Source organism: Podarcis raffonei, chromosome 7 (assembly GCF_027172205.1).
Source record: "Podarcis raffonei isolate rPodRaf1 chromosome 7, rPodRaf1.pri, whole genome shotgun sequence".
Taxonomy (NCBI): domain Eukaryota; kingdom Metazoa; phylum Chordata; class Lepidosauria; order Squamata; family Lacertidae; genus Podarcis; species Podarcis raffonei.
Window position 1 is genome coordinate 24,625,003 of NC_070608.1, and position 22,427 is coordinate 24,647,429.

Genomic DNA, 22,427 nt, shown 5'->3' on the forward strand with positions numbered 1-22,427 from the left:
GCTCCCAAAAGAATATTAAAAACACGAGAAAACATCAAACATGAAAAGCTTCCCTAAAAAGGGCTGTCTTCAGATGTCTTCTAAAAGTCAGATAGTTGTTTATTTCCTTGACATCTGAAGGGAGGGTGTTCCACAGGGCAGGCACCACTACCGAGAAGGCCCTCTGCCTGGTTCCCTGTAACCTCACTTCTCGCAGTGAGGGAATCGCCAGGCCTTTGGAGCGGGACCTCGGTGTGTGGAATGGCAACTGAAGAAATTGTAGCTCTGTATGAATGCTGAATTTGGGAAATTGACATGGACAACCTAACTTCTTAGTGTGCTCTGTGTGTGTGTGTTGTGGGGGTTACACGCTTCAAACATGTGAAAATTATGCTACCGACATCTATTACAATTCCCCTTACCAGTTTTACTGAAGTGATAAATCTGGCAACCAGCCCCAAAATTCAGGCTTTTACACACACGAAACTGAGCAACTACTCTGATTATTTTTTTTAAAGCAACCTTACGTGCCACAGTAATGTATCTGTGGGTTTAGCAAAAAACCCTGTTACCATTTGGTGAGTGCTGTCAGGAAAAGCCTGCTTTTTAATGGTGTATACAGCACCACACATGGCTCGCAAAATTACTCACTGTCATGAGTGTCTGAGGATCTGGCTCATGTTGTTGCTATTATGGGTGCTTGTAAAGCACAACTTTAAAACATTATCTCTGCATATAAATCATGAAAACAGGAACTGAATAAGGGCAGCAAGATGTCTTTTAGGGGCCAATTTGAGCCTGGGTGATGAGAGTTGCATGAAAAAAAATATGTTTCCATCTCACAATGGTGGAAGAAGCAACCAAGGATCTCACAGTGCTAATATTAACTTAGCAGGAAAGATTATGAGAAAGAGAGAGAGAGAATGTTTTATTATGGTAGATTTTTGAAAGCTATTGGCAACACGGCATCAGTTCATTGTTATCCATTTTTGTAATGCTTTGCATATGTTTCTAATATGAAACCAAGAACATGAACCACCCTTAGCACATGATATGGCTACACCCCTCACCCACCCCATCCCTCCATCATTCCTCATGTATTACTGTAACCGTTAATTTTGAGCATATGTTGGGAGATGCCTTAAAAACAGAACTTTTCTGCAGACAGAAACCAGTATGGGGGGAAAACACACACAAGGCAAAACAGATCTCAGATGTGAAAAGTGGGTTCATTGCCTCCTGAAGACCATCCTTTAAGAGTTTATTTCAGCAGAATGAATAACTGTGAGGTATAAGAAGTCTGCCTGGGGGGTGGGGTGGAGTGAGGCAACACAAACCCCTTCAGAAAGCATTTTTACTTCTGCTACGCAAACACTTTAGAAATGTATTAAGAGTGTATATTTGTATGAATTGTGCTGCCCTTCGTTTCCTGTCAGACGGCGAAAAAATAACTGCTGTTTGTCAAAACAAGCTCCGATCAGGCTATATTCTCCTAGGTAATTTAAGTCAAGAGTGACTGTATGAGCCAAAGATTAACTGTGGGCTCAGCTGTTTCCTCCGTCTCTCCTCATATTGGAGGACTCATTCAAATATGCAAGCTCATTAAAATATCAGTCCACTGAGATAATCACTTTCGTCAGGCAACGATCTGAGCTCCTGCCTATGACTGTACAATGTGACACTCTCACCACAGTACATGACAGCAGGGTGGGGGAAATAAGTCAACACATTTTGTCAAATGGTATAGCTTACTTAACTCTCTGCATGCCTGCTGACAGGGCCAGGCTGGGGTTGTGGGCACTGCAGCCACATCCAAATCTGGAGGGCACGTTCTCCACTCCAAGGCCCCAAGACTGGCAGCATCATCTGGTAAAATGGAGGACAGCAAGCTGAAGGCACAATTCTGTCGACCATACAAAGGCAGGACATAGGAAGCTGCCTTACAGACCAACTGATTCATCTAGCTCCATTTTGTCTACACTGGTTGGCAGAAGCTGTCCAAGGTTTCAGGCAGAAGTCTCTCCCAGCCCTACCTGGAGATGATGGAGAATGATATTGGGACCTTCCGCTTGCAAAGCAGATGCTCAGAGGCTGAGCTATGGCCCTTCCTCAAAGGGATGGTTCACCAGTTCTGGCCAACACTGAGGCTTTTTACATAAATGCTGGAAATGTAAGGAAAAAGAAGGAACCTTTTATCACATGTGGTGGACGTGCCCCAAGGTAAAAGACTTCTGGGAAAGGTTTTATAATGAACTGAAAAAAGTGTTGAAAAACACATTTATTAAGAAACCAGAATCCTTTTTACTTGGTATAGTGGGGGGTGAAATCCCCAAAAAGGATGTTACTTTTTTTCCTGCATGCCACAACAGCTGCGAGAATATTACTAGCGAAGAATTGGAAGAAATAAGATTTACCAACAATAGAAGAATGGCAGATGAAAATGATGGACTGTATGGAACTTGCTGAACTGACTGGGAGACTCCGAGACCAGAGAGAAGAGAAGGTGGAAGAAGATTGGAAGAAGTTTAAAGAATATTTGGAAAAATATGTTAATATTTAAATCTTAGAATAGCTTTGGAAGTGGATACAGGCTGTAGGGTTAGAAGTAGAAGATAGTGTATTTTGAAATAGTATTATTTGTAAAGGGTAAAATGTGAAGACTATTGTGGTAAAAGTAAGTGTGATAAAAAAGGTTAAAAATATGATATATGTGAACCGCTAAAGATGAGGTAAAATGAAAATCAGATGGGGGGACTTGGGGAAGCTCACCTAACGATGTTTAGAAAAAATAAGGATAAGACAAGAATTTTTTTGTATTGTTTGTTTTTCTGTTTGTGTTGTTTATTTGTGTTATAAAATGAATATTTTTTGGGGGGGAAACAAAACACAGAGGCTTTTTACTGGTGCTGATGTTGCATACCTATAGTACTTTTTATGCCCAGAGATGGCTCCAAGGGCTATCTAGTCCAGCATCCTGTTCTCACAGGGGTAAATCAGATGCCTATGGGAAGCCTGCAAGCAGGCATGAGATTAACATCTCCTCACGTCTGATTCCCAGCAACTGGTATTCAGAAGCATATTGCCTCCGACAATGAAGGTAGAACATAACCATAGAATCACAGAATTGTAGAGTTGGAAGGGTCATCTAGGACAAGGGTCATCTACGACAAATGACGGATTTGCCCTCCTTAATTTAAGCAAGTCTGGGTCTGCATAAATGGAAGTCCACCTATCGATGCCTCTTTGAGTTACGTGATGAAAGAACACTGGGATATAAATGTACAAAATAAATGCAGGAATATAGAAGTGCTAATGGTGGAGTCTGGTGGTAAATATTTGTACACTGTAAAAGAACTGTAATATTATTATGCTTTCCATAAGTTCTATAGATTGGAAAGCAACAAGGTGTGGTCTTCCTGTGTTGCAAATGTAGAGAACAGCATTCTCCTAGCCCCAGGAAGCCATGAAGCAAGGTACAGAAGAAGAGTAATTAACAGGTCGTTAAAATTCACGAACTGGCACTTTTGTTATGCATTATTATTTCTCAGCTCCCAGGAAGCAATGAACCGCCATTGCTTCGATATGGTTGAATTCGACTTTTGGCCTTTTTTTGTTCAGATCTGAAGTGAGTTTTTGTTAATATTAGAACTTGACATGCATTTTAAACAGGTCATTTGAAAGCATCCTAAGAATTCAAAGTGGAAATGTGTCCATGTACAATACCAATTCTCACTTTTCTCTCTACCCCAAACCTCTCCCATATGAGTGATTTTTTTATTAGTCTAATATGGGAATGGCTAACAGGCAGCTCATGGACTGGATCTGGCCCTGAAAGCAATTTTGTGCTAAATGCTGTTGCTATTATAAAGTATTAATAAAACACAGCACATGATTACAATGCTTGCATTTTAACTACTGTATTTTTACATCTTGGGTTTATCCAAGCAGAAGCATCTGGACAGATTTGCTGTATATCTTAAAATCACTTTTGACCCCCTCTGCCTGAAATGCAATGCTTGATCAATACTGTCATTACCACTGACAGTAGTACTGCAAGTCTAAGATCAGCATACAAAAAGCCCTCAGTAACACAACTCATTTACAACTCATGCAACTTTAATGGCTTAGATTTGGCACTGAAGGTAAGCAGCTCTCTCGTGCTTCCGACATCTATCTGGTAGGCAGGGTCGACCCATCCGTGATCAGACTGCGGCAGCTGCCTCAGGCGGCAGAATTCAAGGGGCGCCTCTGTGGGTGTACCCCACCATAGTTGCCAGAGAAGTGAGACAGTGGCTTCTGGGTTCCAGTGAAATTTTGCAAGAGCCCCACAGACCTCTGTGGGATCTTGCAGACCTCTCGCAAGATCTCGCCAGGACTCAGAAGCCAAAGCCATGCGACTCCAGCACGGGGGTGGAAAGGGGGTGGCAGCGTATGATGCAAGTGCAGGTTGGCATCTTCCTGTTTCACCGACTGCCACCCTGCCTGTAGCCTTTAAAACTCAAGGAAGTGTCATAACCGGGCTAGCCACAGAAATCGAGGCCAAGCTGAGCATGAACAAGTCACATGAACCTGGTTTCCCAATGCAAATATAAGGAGAATATTACCTTCAACCAGAATATCTCCATCATTTGGGGATGTGCTCTTCACCATGCTATTTGGGTTAGCCATGTTTAATGGGCTGTCAGAGAATAGTCCTCTGTTTGAAGGCAACCTCTCTTTAAAGCGGAGTTGGAGAATCTCTGCCCCTGATGTTGTTGAAGTATGACTTCCACCATCCCTGGACACTGGCCGTGCTTGCTGAGGCTGATGCGACTTGTAATTCAGTGGTATCTGGATGGGGGCAAGATTGCCCACCCCTGCCTTAAATGGTAACATTTCTAACTCCCATTTAAATATAAATGGGGGGGGGGGACCTAAGAAGGGAAAGTATTGGTGTTACCCATTGACAGTTTGCACCTGGGCAGCAGATGGAGCTGGCACCAACATAATCTAGTCACTGATTTCCCCACCATGGTGAGATGTACTACTTTTCCACATAAATCATAGTAGTTATTTCTAAATTTCATCTATATGTATAAATTAGCATATATAATTTTAAGCAAATCTTTGCCTTTTTCTGGTACCCTTTATCATTGATGTATTTCCTACCTTCAAGATGTGTGGCTAAATATTGCAATTGGTTTGTTTGCTAGTCTCCTCAGTACATAATACAAAAAATAATAATTATGACCACCTTTGTTAAGTTTTCTACTAGTATGCCAGCAGTAATACCTACACTTGTGTGTCACCATGGAAGTCTAGAAGTTCTGCAGCCAATTATAGCATTGCGGTAGCTTTTCTCACCTCTCCCTCTGTTCGTGTGTAGTGAAATGATAATCACCTTGCTCAGGTTTCTAATAAAATATGCAGATCTGCAAGTTTTGTAGCTTGAAAAGAAACGAGGACGAAATGCAATCTAGATATTCTTATAGGATTAAAATGATTTTGAGTTTCTAATTGTATTCTTATCTTTTTCTGTATGACTCCTGTCGGTACATGTTGTTTTGATATAAACTGCATTGCAGATCAAAAAAAGTGGTACACAAGAACACAATATCTAAAAATAGCCCAAAGAAACTGAATAGAAGAAGAAGAAGGAGAAGAAGAAGAAGAAGAGGAGGAGGAGGAGGAGGAGTTTGGATTTGATATCCCGCTTTATCACTACCCGAAGGAGTCTCAAAGCGGCTAACATTCTCCTTTCCCTTCCTCCCCCACAACAAACACTCTGTGAGGTGAGTGGGGCTGAGAGACTTCAGAGAAGTGTGACTAGCCCAAAGTCACCCAGCAGCTGCATGTGGAGGAGCGGGGAAGCGAACCCGGTTCCCCAGATTACAAGTCTACCGCTCTTAACCACTACACCACACTGGCTCTCCACATTTGACTTACAGCGTCGCTAAGTGTGTAAAGAATGCATTTGAAAGGGATGGAAAAAATGCTGTAGAAACAGAAAGCTCTATTAAGATTACACTTGCTATGACTTCTTAAATGCTGTGCCTCCACCCATTTTAGCACTGGTGGACAAATACCACAAGAATGGGGTTATCAGGTTGTTCTCTCCCTAGACCCCCCACACCTCCAGCTGATGTTACTGCCTGAAGAATTAGGCCAATGCAAGTAGTATAGAGGCCAAAGCATCTCCAGAAGAAACTCTGAGAAAGCAAATAAATTCTCTGCCCCAGGCATCTGTTGCCTGCATCTATTCTTATCTCCCCTCCTTTTCATGACCCTCTGCACTATTTCCTTCTCCCTGACTGCACACCTCTTAAAAACATATAACAGTGCTGACATGAAGGGGGTGGAAACACCATACTTGCTTTTGTGTGATGAAAAATTCCTGCTATCTTCGCTTAAAACACACACATACCAACAATTGCCCATGCATACAAACAAGCTTCACGAGAAGCTGCAACATAACAGGTTCACTATTAAGTCTCCGTTCTATAGTCCTAATTCGCAGTAAGACACTGCAATAAACTCATTCACACCACATAGTAGCCTTTGACTGGATTTAACCGTCCAGGGGTCCTTTACCTTTACCTTTTACTAGTCCCCCCCAAGCTGAAAATCATATTTGTTTGCTACATGAAACAAAGTGGACTCCTTGTGATGTACTGGCCCATGTATCAGTTTGCAAATTGCTGTTTGTCTGCTCACCTTGGCATAAAGGTAAAGGTAAAGGACCCCTGACAGTTAAGTCCAGTCGCGAACGACTCTGGGGTTGCGGGACTCATCTCGCTTTACTGGCCGAGGGAGCCGGCATTTGTCCGCAGATAGTTTTTCTGGGTCATGTGGGGCATGACTGAACCACTTCTGGCACAACAGAACACCGTGACGGAAACTAGAGCGCACAGAAACGCCCTTTACCTCCTGCCGCAGCGGTACCTATTTATCTACTTGCACTGGCATGCTTTCAAACTGCTAGGTTGACAGGAGCTGAACAGAGCAATGGGAGCTCACTCCATGGCAGGGATTGAACTGCTGACCTGATCGGCAAGCCCAAGAGGCTCAGTGGTTCAGACCATGGAGCCACCTGTGTCCCTTGGCATATAGCAGCATGTATTTCTGAATGTCTAAATGGCAAAGTGCTGCACAACACAACTAGCCATTTAAGACTGCACATAGGAGTGGGGTAGGCATTTGGTTTGGTTCCACCTCTTAATATTAACATCTGAGTATCTATATCATCTATCTATCTATCATCTATCTATCATCTATCTATCTATCTATCTATCTATCTATCTATCTATCTATCTATCATCTATCTATCTATCTATCTATCTATCTATCTATCTATCTATCTCTATCTATCTATCATCTATCTATCTATCTATCTATCTATCTATCTATCATCTATCATCTATCTATCTATCTATCTATCTATCTATCTATCTCTATCTATCTATCTATCATCTATCTCTATCTATCTATCTATCATCTATCATCTATCTATCTATCAATCATCTATCTATCTATCTATCTATCTATCATCTATCATCTATCTATCATCTATCTATCTATCTATCATCTATCTATCTATCTATCTATCTATCATCTATCTATCATCTATCTATCATCTATCTATCTATCTAATCATCTATCATCTATTTATCTATCTCTCTGGCCTGCACAGTAATCAGTGTACTGTGTTTTGTTATATTTTAATCTATTACTATGACTGTCTTACATTTTACAGTATTCTATATTGCTATAGATCCTGAAGCTGAGGCTCCAATACATTGGCCACCTCATGAGAAGAGAAGACTCCCTGGAAAAGACCCTGATGTTGGGAAAGATGGAGGGCACAAGGAGAAGGGGACGACAGAGGACGAGAAGGTTGGACAGTGTTCTCAAAGCTACCAGCATGAGTTTGACCAAACTGTGGGAGGCAATGGAGGACAGAAGTGCCTGGCGTGCTCTGGTCCATGGGGTCACGAAGAGTCGGACACGACTGAACAACTAAACAACAACAACAACAACAATATTGCTATAGATGGGGATGGGGTATGAAAACATCTGTTGCAATGATTGTTGCTGCTGCTGCTGATTGGTGCGTTTGAATGAATTGATTTGTTAGTATAGTTCCTAAAGAAAACATCAAAGAAAGCATTCATTTTATCTCAGTCTTAGATGTGCCCTAGCCTTGCTTGTCAAAAGCTGACACAAATCATATTTAATGTGGGGCCATTTGTTGAAAAGAGCAGTTGGTGGCTCTTGAGATGTCTTGGAAAGTAACATGGTTGTATAAAGAGGCTTATTTTGGACAGTTATGAGCCTGCCTTGGAAAATAGGGATAAAATTGATTATTTGACAATGGAACTTTGTAAATGTCAGACACTTACAATGTTTCCAAAGGGCCTCCAATATTCATGGCGTTTCTGACAGTTACCAAAGGATGTATTCTATTACTATTCTGCTGTGCTCCAAAGCAGCGCTCTATGATTATGAAAGCATGTGGTATAAATTAATACTATGAGGATATCTGTTTTGTCACCGTATTTGCCTCTTGCTAATAATTATTCTCTTAATTGAAAAGGTTTAATTATGTTCTCCTTTGCAATCAGCCAGTCGCATAATAAATCCATCCTCTTAAATGAATTATCCAATCATCTTTTAAAAAGTAACCTTTAAAACTTAAAAGATGGAAAGTTTAAATGATGGATCATATTTGTCTGTGAATAATTACTATCGACAAGAGATGTTCATATTTTCACAATCCATTTCTTGCAAATGTGTGCGGCAACTCCGCAAAAGGTTAAGATGTCTTTTGTGCAAAAAAGCCATTATTTACAGTATTAATCAGTTTATATTTGCCACCTCATGCTAAGTAGACTTCAATAGATACATACCAAACATAGAATTACAGCAGACAGAACAGGTTGCATAGAAAAGGGATGGGTGGGAAGCCTTCGAAAGCACATTTTATCTTGCTGATTTCTTCCCATCCTCACAAAAAGCAATTTCCCCCATCTAGATGGTATACAATAGTTGGGTATAATTCAGTAATGCTCAGGGTCTCTTTTCTATCCCCCCCCCTATTATTTAGATAAATCTTTCATGCTTAGAATATTAAATGGAATTATTTATAACATTTCCCTGTCAAGATTTTCAATAAATAAGATTAGCAGCAGCACAAAGGAAGGGAGCATGAGTCTATCGGAAAGTGAAGCTAAGGGAAAAAACCCAGGGTAGAATAAGCGTTATACATGCATGGATGTGACAAAACTCTGTCATCTTCTTGTTAGAAAAAAGCTGCTTCAAGAGGGGGCAGTTTGAAGTTGTGTGTGTATATTTCGCCTTCACAGACCTACCACTTTTCCCACGGTTCTCCCCCCTCCCCCAATATACTCATTTAACTCATAAACTTAAATTTAGAACTCCACAGGGAGGGGAGTTGCACAGAAAAGGGGAAAAGGTTTAATCTCCTCCTTGCCATTTCTTCAAAATGCCACATCTCTCTAATAAAAATGGATTCCACATGTAAAAAAACACAACAGGTTCCATTTGGAATGGTTTTACCTGTCTTATAATTGTATCGATTTTATGTTTTCATAATTGTATAGAGTATTGCTACTCTAGGACATTATGGTGAAGGGAAGGGAAGAAAATATTGTATACAAATACCGTATTTTTCGCTCTATAAGACACACTTTTTCCCTCCTAAAAAGTAAGGGGAAATGTGTGTGCGTCTTATGGAGCGAATGCAGGCTGCGCGGCTAGCCCAGAAGCCAGAACAGCGAGAGGGATTGCTGCGCAGTGCTCCCTCTTGCTGTTCTAGCTTCTGGCTTAGCCTCTCAGTCCCTTCCCCCACCTCCCAGAAAAGCCCCCAAGAGCCGGGCTCCCTTTAAAGACCCGCACGGAGCCCTTCTCCCTCCTCAGGGAAAAGCTTGCATGCACCGCACACATGCTCCACACGGCTCATGAAAGGGAACGCTGAGCAGAGCCTGGGATGCATACAGGCTCTGCTCAGCGCTCCCTTTAAAGAATATTTTTTTTCTTGCATTCCCCTTCTAAAAACTAGGTGCATTTTATGGAGCAAAAAATACGGTAATTTGTTTGCAGTGTTCAGTTCTGCCCTAGGTGAACACAATTATATTTATTTCAGCAGGACCACATAAGAGAAGGTTGCTAGTGAACCACTCCTATGGGTTGGTGTACACACGTAGACCCATTACTAGACTTCTAACCACCATGGGGGTTCAAGTAAGTCCTCTCCCCCATAGTCAAAGTATTCAGGGGGGTTGCTGGGGTCTCATGGCTCAGCCACACTTCCTCCATTGATGAACCTAGCAACTCCACCATCCATGTGTATGCCCGTGTCTCTGTCTCTGTCTCTCTCTCTCTCTCTTGTGTGTGTGTGTATATAAACACAGACATGTATATGAACATATATATGCATACACATATACCTATATAGTTTGCAATTGGTGGCTTCTACATAAAGTTTACTTCTTAATTTTTGAGGAAGTAATTATAAGAAGTCATAACTAGGTTAGCAATGACATGTTTATACAATGATCACATTGGCTCAGAGACAATTTTATCAAGTTATCCCTCATTTCATACCATCCTTTGAAGAGACAATTGCAAACAAATCCCACAAAAAACATGGAAATGCTGTTGCATGTTACATTCAGCCTAATTTTTAATTTTAAAAGGATTGTTTAAAAATTTATAAGGCGCCACAAAAAATGTCGGCGATTTTCCGAACATGTTTCATTCTATATGGCTAACACTAACTGGCAAAAAAAATCACATTCTGAAGCTGTCGTAGAAGCATCCTTCTTGATCTGAGTCCAACTTCTTGTCATAAAGTACACCGTTAAAATAAACGAGGCACATAGCATAACCTCTTTTGCTCCTCTTTTCTTCCAGCCCAAATCGCAAACAGTCAATTATTTCTGAAAACCACTGATGATATCCATAAGATCTAGTCATGGCGGAATATATTTTAAAAATGATTTTGCAAGGCGGGACAAATGCAGAGCATATGCGCAACTCGGCATGTAGTAAGCCATGAAAGGAAAACATTGTCACCCCCAGCTTGCAAGGCACAAAGATATCAGAGTCAGCAACCTAAACTGAAAGAACTGCAGGCACTCTGCTGCAGTTTGTAGGAAAGCCTCACAAATCATGATCCTAAGGGCCTAACTACATTTGACTATACCTGTATGACTTGCAGCCACATCATTGGTTTTACTTTATTTAATTGCAGGCAGCCAGAGAGGGGGGATATTTTTTTTAAATATCAGGAATGCAGTGCACAGTGAGGGGTGGTTTAACCCTTTCCTTCCCCACTGCACTCTCAATGAACACCCCCCTCCCCTAGTGTTGCAGTTCAGCTAAGTTCAAAAGATCCCATGATGCTAATGGGAGCTTCCTCCTACCCCAAGCCTGACCTCAATCTGTGGAGATTTTAATCAAGATCAGAGTGGGAAAGTAAAGGGTTAACCTCCCCCCTCCAATCTACTGCAGTGCTGATAAAAATGTGTTGTTGTTGTTTAGTCCTTTAGTCGTGTCCGACTCTTCATGACCCCATGGACCAGAGCACGCCAGGCAATCCTGTCTTCCACTGCCTCCCACAGTTTGGTCAAACTCATGCTGGTAGCTTTGAGAACACTGTCCAACCATCTCGTCCTCTGTCGTCCCCTTCTCCTTGTGCCTTCCATCTTTCCCAACATCAGGGTCTTTTCCAGGGAGTCTTCTCTTCTCATGAGGTGGCCAAAGTATTGAAGCCTCAGCTTCAGGATCTGTCCTTCTAGTGAGCACTCAGGACAGATCCTGAAGCTGAGGCTCCAATACTTTGGCCACCTCATGAGAAGAGAAGATGTACACTCCTGTAATTAAAATCAAGAACAAACAGGTTGGTGTGACTGCAAGTGACGCAAAGAAGGGTGACTGTTGGGTTTATCACACACAAGAATGTGAAAAAACCTCCCTGGGAAATGTTACTTCAATTGAAAGGGCTTTAGCTTTCTTCAAAATTTCTCTGAAGTTTCATCTTGTCGAGGAAACTCTAAATTCGCTTTAAATTTTGCTTTGTGGAAAATCAAGTTAGCAGCTTGGCAATATGTAGGGCAGCCACCCCCAACTGGTGCCCTCTGGGTATTTCTGGGCCACTGCCCCCATCAGTCCCCATTCAGCAAGGCCAAACTATGGTTTGGGGTGTTGCTCCACTCTTGGAGGTTGCTGGAGGGATTCTCAGGGGAGGCAAGGAAAAGAACTTCTCAAATCATGGTTTGCCTATATGTCTGAAACGAAACAATGGTTTGGAATCTAAGCTATGCTTAGTGCAAACATTTTATCTAACCCTCTCTTTGCCCTAGCTTCTCGGATGATGGCGTTTGTTTCTGATACTTATCTGGATAATATGCCTTGTTTGTTTCCTACATCCTAATGGGGATCCTAATTTTCCCTCATAAAAACTGGGCTTAGTCTCTAGGCCAAAACCATTTCATAGCTTCATTGCTTCCCTTCATCCCATACATTTGAAGTAAGAAATTAAATAAATCAAACTGCAAAAGGAATGGCTACTGTCATGAAATACATATTGCTCCACCAGACTGCTTACTTTATGCATCTTGTAGTATTGTTCAGCTCCTATTCCGCCTTGTTCTTCTCCAGTCCAAAGCAGTAGACGCAGAGTTCTCTTGGGACGGAGCCCTAAGTTATTTTTAAAAAGAAAAAGAGGGGGAATTAAGTGAGCAATTTTTTTAAAAAGAGCTCTATTTGAATTTGAATTAGCTTCTTCTTCTAAGCATTTATGGGATAACCCTAAACTAGGAGTGGACCACTCGCATCACATCTGAGATGAGGGCCACTTTTGCATTTTTATTACCACAAGAGGGCTGCATGAGTATGTGAGGAGGAGAGAAGCACTTTGGTCATGGTTGTAAATGTTTTCTTTCAAATGCATTTCCTGTTAACCACCTTTTCCCTTCTGCGTCCCGCTTTCCTCTGTCTGCACCTCCACAGGTCTCTCTGAACCTCTCTGTCTGTTTGTCCGATGTCTTTGCACCCTGTAGCACACACACTCTCTTCTCCACAGGGCAAGGGCTGCAGCACGTGTTCTGTATGCAGGAAGTCCCTGGTTCATCTCTAGGCAGGGCTGGGAGAGCCATTCTCAGTCAGTCCTAGATGAACTTGGTGTAAGGCAGCGTCCCAGCTTCCTAGATGTTTCCTATGCTCTACATTCCTATGTCCACATCACCACAGGTCAGCATCTTCATATCTGCGACCCATCACTGCCACATGTCTTTCAGTTACCACCCTTTTCTCTTTCCTTTTCGATAGTGCACAGAGAAGGGCTGTAGCTCAAGGGTAGAGCATCTCCAGAACCAAGGTTGGGCAGTTTTGATTGGCATGCAGAAGGTCCAGGTTTCTATGATTCTATCACTGGTATCTCCAGGTAGGACTGGGAGAGAACCCTGCTTGGAGCCCTAGAGAACTGCTGGCAGTCAGTGTAGATAATACTGAGCTAGATGGACCAAAGGGTCTCAAATGTTATGAGGCTGTTTCCTATGTTTGGTTGTTTGTACCTCTCCCTGCACTCCCAGGTCCATTATCCTGAAGTTCATCCACAAACTGTGGTTTGAGCCAATGCACTGTTAGGACCAATAACATTAACTAGAAAAGTCCATTTGAAAACTATGTACATATAGGCATTTTCTTTATTTAAGCCATCTCCTACATCTTCTGTGCAATTTAAGTTAAAGAGTTCAATGGGTATTACTTCCAGGTAAGTGAGTACAGTATAGCCTAGCAGTCCATAATCACTGGTTGCTTTATTTCAGTCTGTGCCAACCCGGTGTCCTCTAGATGCTCTGGACTACATTTCCCATCATCCCTGACCATCGGCGATGCTTGCTGGGGCTGATGGGAACTGTAGTTCAAAACATCTGGAAGGTACCTGGTTAGTGAAGGCTACTTTGTGTGTGTTGTGCATCAAAGGTGCAAACCAAAAATAAGTGGATAAACTGAACCAAAATCATGCAAAATATTACAAAGTGTGTGTAATGTAGCAAAATAAACTGGAAGGCACAGAGCTACAAAAATAGCATTTTATGACTACAAGCAAAACAGGTCTGTTAGTTTCAAGAGCAAAACGTAAAAAAAATATCCAAGAGAATTACTCGTGTGCTTCTTAGTTACTATTACAGCACAGGATTAGAGCTTCCTTTCCCTTTCAAACCAGCCAGATGGCCAATGATGTCATATTAAGATAATAAAAACTGTAGTCACATTAAAGCCATCACATGTGGTCTCTGGTCAGCCTCAGGTCAGGTGTTTAGTTTGTGTGTGATCTTTTAAAAGTCTGCAGAGAAGCCTAAAATTCTGTGCTTTTTGAGTTACTGGCCATAAGATGCACCGGATGTTGGTAACATTTCAGATGCAGAATAATGCAAGTTTGGCTCAGCAAATGGGGGCAGCATGTTTCAGAAGAACTAGGGGGATTACTGATAATAGGCACTAAATGCCAGGGAGGGATTAGATTGTATAATATGTATGTGTATATATAAATGGGTGCAAAAAATATATATGACAGGGCTGGAAAATGATTTTCCACCTTCTTGGGCATCTGGCACCAAATGATGCGCTGCATAATGCACTGCAAGGTGGGGTTTCGAGTAAGGGGGCACATGATAGAGATGTAGGAAATTATGCATGATGTGAAGAAAGATGTTTTTATCCCTTTCTCTTACTACTAGAACCAGTGTCAAAAATGAAGCTGAATGCTGTTGTCTGTTCTGAAAGTACTTTTACACCGTGCAGCTAACCAAAGGTATTTGCTACCACAAGATATGTTGGTGGCCCTCAACTGAGGTGTCTTTAGAAGGGGGTTAGACATATTTATGGAGAAGAAGGCTATCAATAGCTTCCCATCACAGTGGCTATATGTTATCTCCTGGATCAGAGGTGGTGTGCTTCCAAATGTCAGTTGCTGAGGAACCCTAGCGAGAAGTACGCTGTGGTGCTCATGTCATGTTTGTGAGGCAAGGCATTCTCAGGGATGTCTAGAATGCTTGCTCTGCTAATTTCTTAGTTCTCAAGCTGCACTGTTCTGTTGCCTTGGACTGGTCACTTAAAGAGTTTTGTGTTGGAATGCCTGGTCTGCAGTAACTCAGGTGCAGATTTGCTTTAGAATATGCAAGTTAACCCAAGTTGCATGGGGTGCAAGAGGTATCTGGCTGTGCCCCCAAACCATGCCTCACATCCGGCTCCACCCCCATAGCCATGACTTGAACCAGGCTTTGGTTAGCGAACCTTGGTGTTCTAGTGGTAAACAAAGCCAATTCTGCAAGCATGATGTTTGTCTACCTGCTGTACCAGAGGATCCCTATGGCATGTAGCTTTCTTTGCTTGCAAAAGTGGCACTTTAAGAAGAGTAGGGCATTCCACCTTCTGGTTGTGAAGGTGGAGTCTTAAAATGAATTGCAATCTATTAGAAACCTTCTGGCTTCAGCAGGCACTCTGTAGCCAGCGGCACCCATTGATAAATTTGGGCACGGCCATTTGACTCTTTCATTGGGTACTTGAGAAGAGAAACACCAGCACTCCTTATGAACCCACTTTTCATGCAAAAAGGAAAGTAAAAATAAAAACCAAACTCCTGCCCGAATAGTTGTAGCTTTAAATCTGTAAGCTATAATAAGCAAGCAGTGTATTGAACAAGGTCTTTCAAAATCCACATGACTTTCCTCTTTAGCTGGTTGGGATTTTAAATGGAGGTGCAAGTTACATATGTCATGAAAGTAACTGTTGCATTGATATTGGATTGAGAGGTTTAGCAAAGTGAATTACTTTAGATTTTTAAATAATATATTACTTTCTTTTTGCAGAGCTGAAATATAATACAAGCAGGATGTGTATGACATGTTTCATTATGGTTGCTTATTCATTTTTGGCAGCGCCTCCCAGCTTTTCCATTCCAGGGGAAGGGAAGGGGGAAGATCTGATTTCACGAGGCATAAGAGATTCCCTGAATGCCACCGGTATTTAACAGTCTGAGTGGAAACTTACTCAACACCTTTTAAACAGCACCCGATGACAATACAACAGACTATCTATAACTTGGATACAGAAAACATGCACAATGGCTACAGATTTAGCTGCATATTTCATTACAGCAGCCGTAGATTCATGTGTCAAATGCATGACTAAGATACAATCCCAAGCATGGCTCAGCGCCGTTTTCTATAAATAAAACAAGGTACTGAATTTGCTTTCCCACCATGGTCTGCATTTTAAAAAAAGTAATACAATGGTGTTTCAATTCATTGTGTAATTTGACCTAGTGAGGAATCACTCCATTCAAATCAATTGAGCAACAATTTCCTTACAGCATTTTAATCCATTGTTTTCTACAGTCTAGGGCAAGAGAGGGAAACCCGTGGCCTCCAGATGTTGCTGACCATTGGGCCTGTTATCTGGAGCTGATGAAAGTTGCAAGCCAACAGCACGCAAAGGGCCACAGATTCCCCAGCCCAGATCCATCAAGTTCAATGGAGTCCCAAGAAGAATTTTACTAGAAGGGTGAAAGGACCTGCCTCTATCCTCATCTTGTTTCATGTACTAGAAAGCTAAATCCTTGAAATAGGGGGTGGGGGTGGGGCTTAGATCCAATGCGTGAAACGATTTCAAAACAATAACCACATCAGAGTGCTCAGAACCATCTATTGGATTCAGAACCATGAAGCATTTAATCATTTTTTGTGATCTATTTAAACATGCATTAAGTGAAGCACAGGCAATGCAATGCCAGGGGTCTGCTCCTGTATAATAATAATAATAATAATAATAATAATAATAATAATAATTTATTATTTATACCCTGCCCATATGGCCGAGTTTCCCCAGCCATTGGCAGCTCCCAATCAAGTGTTAAAAACAATACAGCATTAAATATTAAAAACTTCCCTAAACAGGGCTGCCTTCAGATGTCTTTTAAAGAGATGATAGCTGCTTATTTCCTTCACATCTGAAGGGAGGGCGTTCCACAGGGCGGGTGCCACTACCGAGAAGGCCCTCTGTCTGGTTCCCTGTAACCTCACTTCTCGCAATGAGGGAACCGCCAGAAGGCCCTTGACGCTGGATCTCAGTGTCCGGGCAGAACGATGGGGGTGGAGACACTCCTTCAGCTATACAGGACTGAGGCCGTTAAGGGCTTTACTGGCCCCATTAAGCTTCTCTCTTCATAAAATTATCTTCTTCTCCAAAACAACCAGTCTATGGACGAGCCAGTAAACAGCAATATCTGAGCCTGTGTGATCTATGTCATGTAGATTGCCTACCCTGGTATAAAACAGTGAATTTTGAAGGGCTGTAGCTCAGTGGGACTTACTTTGCATGCAGAAGATATCAATCTCTGGCATCTCTAGGTTAAAAAAAAAAGACCTCTGGCTGAAAGCCTGGGGCACTGCTGTTGGTTAGTGTAGATTTGGTGCCCCTTACAATAGTTCGGACTACAAATCCCATCAGCCCTAGTCAGGACAACTGAGCACCAAGTTGGTAGACATTGGTGTAGACAATAGTGAGCTAGATAGACCAATGGGTTGACTTGGTATAAGACCAATGAGCTGAAATAAAAACTAGTGTCTTAACAGCAGCTTAGTGCCAACTCCAGGTTAGAGGGAGGGGCTTAGCTGTCCACGCCCACTGTGCACCGACTCCTCCCACATGATAAGTGGGTGGCAGCTACTACTATTCACTAGGATTGGCTGCCTGTTTCCCACACTCTCTCCCTAGAAACACGGATGGTAAGGAGGTGGACTGTGGGAGCGGAGGCTGGGAAACTGGAAGGTGTGGCGTGGCTAGGCAGACTATCCACTGTCAGGGAGAAAAAAGAAGATCTGCTGCACTGCAGCAGTATAGGAAGTGCTCCAATTGCCTGAGGATTTCATTTGGTCCACATTAGCCTGAACTTCCTAGACAAACATGCTAATCAGAATGCAGTTATTCCTCACTTTTCACATTTTCTGAATTTTGTAATTCAGTTTTTGGTTCATAAATATAACACAGGTGTGTAAAATGTATATTCTAGGTTAAAGGCATTTTTTAAAATGTTCATTTTGGGCTAAAATGGGTAAAAAGAATCACATTTTTAGGGAAAATTGCATACAATAGTGTACGCTTTGTGAAAAAATAGATACATAAAAAATGTGAATCATCGCATGCTGTTTTAAAAGATGTGCTGATTGATGCAGAAACAAAATGGAATACTTATGAGCATTTAAGGTCCTCATTCCTACTTTGAGGATTGCCATCTGATTGGGTTTCACTTTGATTCTAATTTGATTTTAAGATGTATTTTAACTGATTGCTTGATTTTATGGTAATGTGTCATATATTTGATGTTAGCTGCTCTGAGCCTGGTTTTTGCCGGGGAGGGCAGGGTATAAATAAAATTTATGATGATGAATAAACAGGGAATTTTCTTACACTGAGGGCTCACCCAAACTTCAGCTTGCTCTGCTGCTTTCCCCCAGGAAAACCTGAAGTTTTCCTCTGATTGACATTTGCTCCAATTCCGCACTAAAGAGCAGGTTTTCCTGAGGAAAGTGGCAGGGCAAACAGAAAACTGCTCAGCCCTGTGCTTTCTAGGCTTTCTAGACAAGCCCTGAGTCAGACCATTGGTTTGTCTAGTTCAGTACTGTCAACATTGACTGGCATAATTTCAGACTAGGGACATGCCTATCACTACCTGGAGATGCCAGAAATTGAAACTGGGACCTCCTAACACATGTGAAGCTGACTTGAAATAGACTGATCTGTCTGTCCCTAGTGCCATTCCACAATGAGGTAGAGAGTAAATGGATGAGGAAGCACAAGAGCGGCTCAGCAGCCCTCTCTGTCTGATGGTTGGGATTTGTCCCAGAGAAAGAGGAAGGACAAATGAACAGGTAGGAGTTCATAACTAGGAGTAGGAGCAGCAGCAACAACAACAGGGCTCCCAAGTCATCAGTAGGTTCTGGCAGGGCTTTTTTCTCAGGACATGGAGTCTTGAACTGGCTTGTCAGTGGAGGCCACAATAAAGGTGGTATGGCATGAGATGTACTTTGATTTTCAGGAGCAGGAACCCACAGAAAGAAAGAAAAAATACTATTAGGGATGAAGAAGAAATTCTGTTTGATAAGCATTATGTGGAGGGGAAAGGGCACTGAGAAGATGGAGAGATCTCAAAAGGCCAAGGGCTCAGGTGATTCTGGTTACAATTTCAAAGATAAATCCGACAGAGAACATAACAGATAAAGGGGAAAGGAGGTGTGCTAAGAGGCAACAAGCACAAAAAAGTTCAGTGTTGGACATCTTCCCTTTAGTGAAGTAATAGGCCAATTAAAGATGAAATATACAGTAACAGACACAAGGCTGGACAAGGATTAGAAGTGCATCTGTGAGTAATCTGAGCTGAGGTAATAGCTGAGCTATGAAGTGGAGAAAAGAAGGAACAAATGTCAAAATGATAATGTTCTAGGGAGAACTCTCTTTAGAGAAGGATGTCAAAAAGTGAAGGTTGCATAGGTACTTTTGAAAGGGTCAGATTCACACCAGCGCCATACTGATGAGCAACCAGGTCACTGAATTTTCACCTAAGGTTGTAGGATCTGCAGAGCTGGTAATGCATTTTTTAAAAAAATGATCTAAAATAGCATTGGAGCCAGACTAAAATTATTCACAGTTTTCCCCTTTTCAGAAATGTTGCAGCACTTCTCAAGAAAAAAGTTTGCTGATTTATTTACATTGCCCTCAGTGACATCAACACATGTTCAATTCTGATTGGAGATGCAGCATTCTGATGTCATCCAGTACTTTTCATGATCCACCATGACTGAGTTAGTGGACAAGTAGTGTGAAGTGAAGGCACAAGACTGGGGGTGATCATCAGTGAGCTGCGCACAGGTGAGCTGAAGCGAGCTGCTCTCTAGGCCTGTGGAGCCTCCTTTTATTGAGGCAAATATGCAAGCCAGGCAAATACATTTTGGCCTGTGACCTTTACACATCTTCCGTCCCGAGATCTTGGGGTGGTACAAAGTTATTTTGGCACCTGTTTCCACAGCGTCATTTTCCCCTTGCACAGTGTATGACGAAGGAGACAAAAGGTCTCAGGGACAAAGGTTACAGACAGGACACCGCAGACTGCTGAGACCACAAAAGGTCAGACAGAGGGAACGATGTACAGACAGCTGTGGCTTGTCGGGGGGAGGGATGTACCCTGCACTCCAGGGTCACGCGTGCAGGCAGACTGTGACTGCCTGTTGGTGGGGAGTGTGCTCCCTACGGACCCCACTGCCCACTCCGCGATATCCCTACAGTAGTGAACTGAGGAGAAACAGAAACTATTCACATTACAGAATCTGGGCTGGTACACCAAACTCTGGTGAGAAAAAGCTCCAATGACTCCAGAAAAAGCACACGCAAAAGAAGCGGTGTGGCATTCAAGACCTTCTATACCCCGCAACAAAACCTGAAGTGGAGAAGAACTCAGTGATCATAATGCTCACCTCATCTTTAAGACATGCACCCCAAGTTACTGACGCTAAGGTGTGATGAAACTCAATGATGGCCTGTCAAAATGGATGAGTGCAAATACTAATCATATCATTTGCTGAACTCCCAATGCTAAACACCCTAAGAGTAACCTCCTCCACTATCTAGACAACATCCTTTCTGTGATAGCATCACATCCCGGCTCTTTTCCAGGATGTGCCTCTTTCCCAGGAAAACTAACCTAAGGTTTAGATTGCAAACAAAGCAAACTTATGTCAGATTCCTGAACGTTGCTTGCTTGGTTTCCTAGTCAGCTAAAACACACACACAAAACCTCTAGTGCAACCACCTCAAGGCTAAGACACATGGCTACTGTGCTATTGTCGGCCATTTCCCCCTCTTCGGTGTGTGCTGAGGTTGCTCCCTGCTGTGCTTGTAGAAAGTTTTAATGTGGTGAAAAGGCCAGAAAGTCACATCTGACATTATGAGGGTGCTACCACAAGTGTGGGTGGGTGGGGAGGGAATCAGCTAAAAAAAACCCATGCAAATCGTATGTACCAGGCTTTAGCCCTTTTCAGCAGTAATTATTATTTTCTGTCTGCTATCACCATCCAGTGACATCTCACAGGCAGCATTCAGACTCTGACAAGATATTTTTCCTGCCATGGGGGAGGATGCAGGGCCTGGCATCCTTGGGCATCTGCTGCAATCCTAGCAGAGTTCACCACTAATGCCTGCCCTGGGCTCCCCATTGTGTGAGTGGCTAGGTCTAGATGCCATTTTTATTTCCCACAACGCCCTAGAGCGACAATACATTGTGCAGGAGCTTAAAATGGCAGCCAGAAGCTCCTTCTTGCTCTGAGGACTGCAACCCACTGCCAGGTAAGTCCACTAGGAAGATGAGACCTTCCAGAGGATCTCAAACTAGAGCTGGCCGTGGGAGACTATCGTGGAAGAAAAAGGGAACATCACAGTGAGGAGAGCTTGGCTTCATCTTATGACTGACAGCAGTTCCTCAAGATCTCAGGCAGAAGTCTTTCCAATCGGGTGCCACCTAATCTGTTTTTTTTTTTTAAAAAAAGACTAGAGAGGTCTGGTTTTGAGCCAGGGACCTTCTACATGCAAGGCATATGCTTTACCACTAAGTAATGGTCCCTTCTCTGGAGCTTCTGACACTGTGCATTATGCCCACCCCTAGGAGTTGGCCACTGCTGTTCTATATAATTCCTTTCTTTATAAAAACAGATTGATTGCTTTCCTGCTCATTCCCAGCCCTGGGTTATTTAGAGTCCATAGATGCAAAAGGAGAGTGTTCCAGACCAGAAAGACGTCATGTCCCCTCAATCTCATTGACAGAGAATCATAAAATTTGTTTTGGCCTTTGAACTCAACCAAGCCATGCCATTGACATTTTGCTTCTGTGTTTTTCCAAGTGAAGTAAAGAGATTGAATACTGGGTTTATAACCCTTGTCATTTTCTCCCCATCTCAATGACATGGGACTTGTCTGTCCCCAGAATGCATGGCACATTCTAACGATATAATATTAATTTACAATAAACCGACTGCAAAGAGAAGGCAGAGGACTCATTCTCTCTCTCTCTCTCTCTCTCTCTCTCTCTCTCTTAATATGTTTTTATTGATTTTCCAATACCGTTCCACTATCAGCCTCATTAATTGGCTAAAATACCAATTTTATCCAAGTAATACAATTATTAATGCCAATTATTCATATGTCAAATTATATGATTTTATCAAACTGGCCTCCCAGCGTGCTAGATTTGAGTCTTCGTTCTTCTACTTTTCTGTGTTTCAAAATCTTAACAATTTCCATCCCATTCCATTCAGATATAATAATTCCATATAAAATTGCTGTAAGGACTCATTCTCAATAGGCCCATGCATTCTGATGGTGCACAGCTTTATGAA

The 22,427-nt window shown here is 42.2% G+C and overlaps 1 protein-coding gene across 3 annotated transcripts in view; it reads right to left on the reverse strand.

The window, feature by feature from the left end:
• CPQ (carboxypeptidase Q) overlaps positions 1-22,427 on the reverse strand; it is a 157,075-nt gene that overhangs the window by 33,314 nt on the left and 101,334 nt on the right. For all 3 annotated transcript variants that reach the window (XM_053395585.1, XM_053395586.1, XM_053395587.1), the window contains one exon: positions 12,587-12,678. In XM_053395585.1, the coding sequence (XP_053251560.1) occupies positions 12,587-12,678 (92 nt within the window). The remainder of the gene's footprint in view (positions 1-12,586; positions 12,679-22,427) is intronic.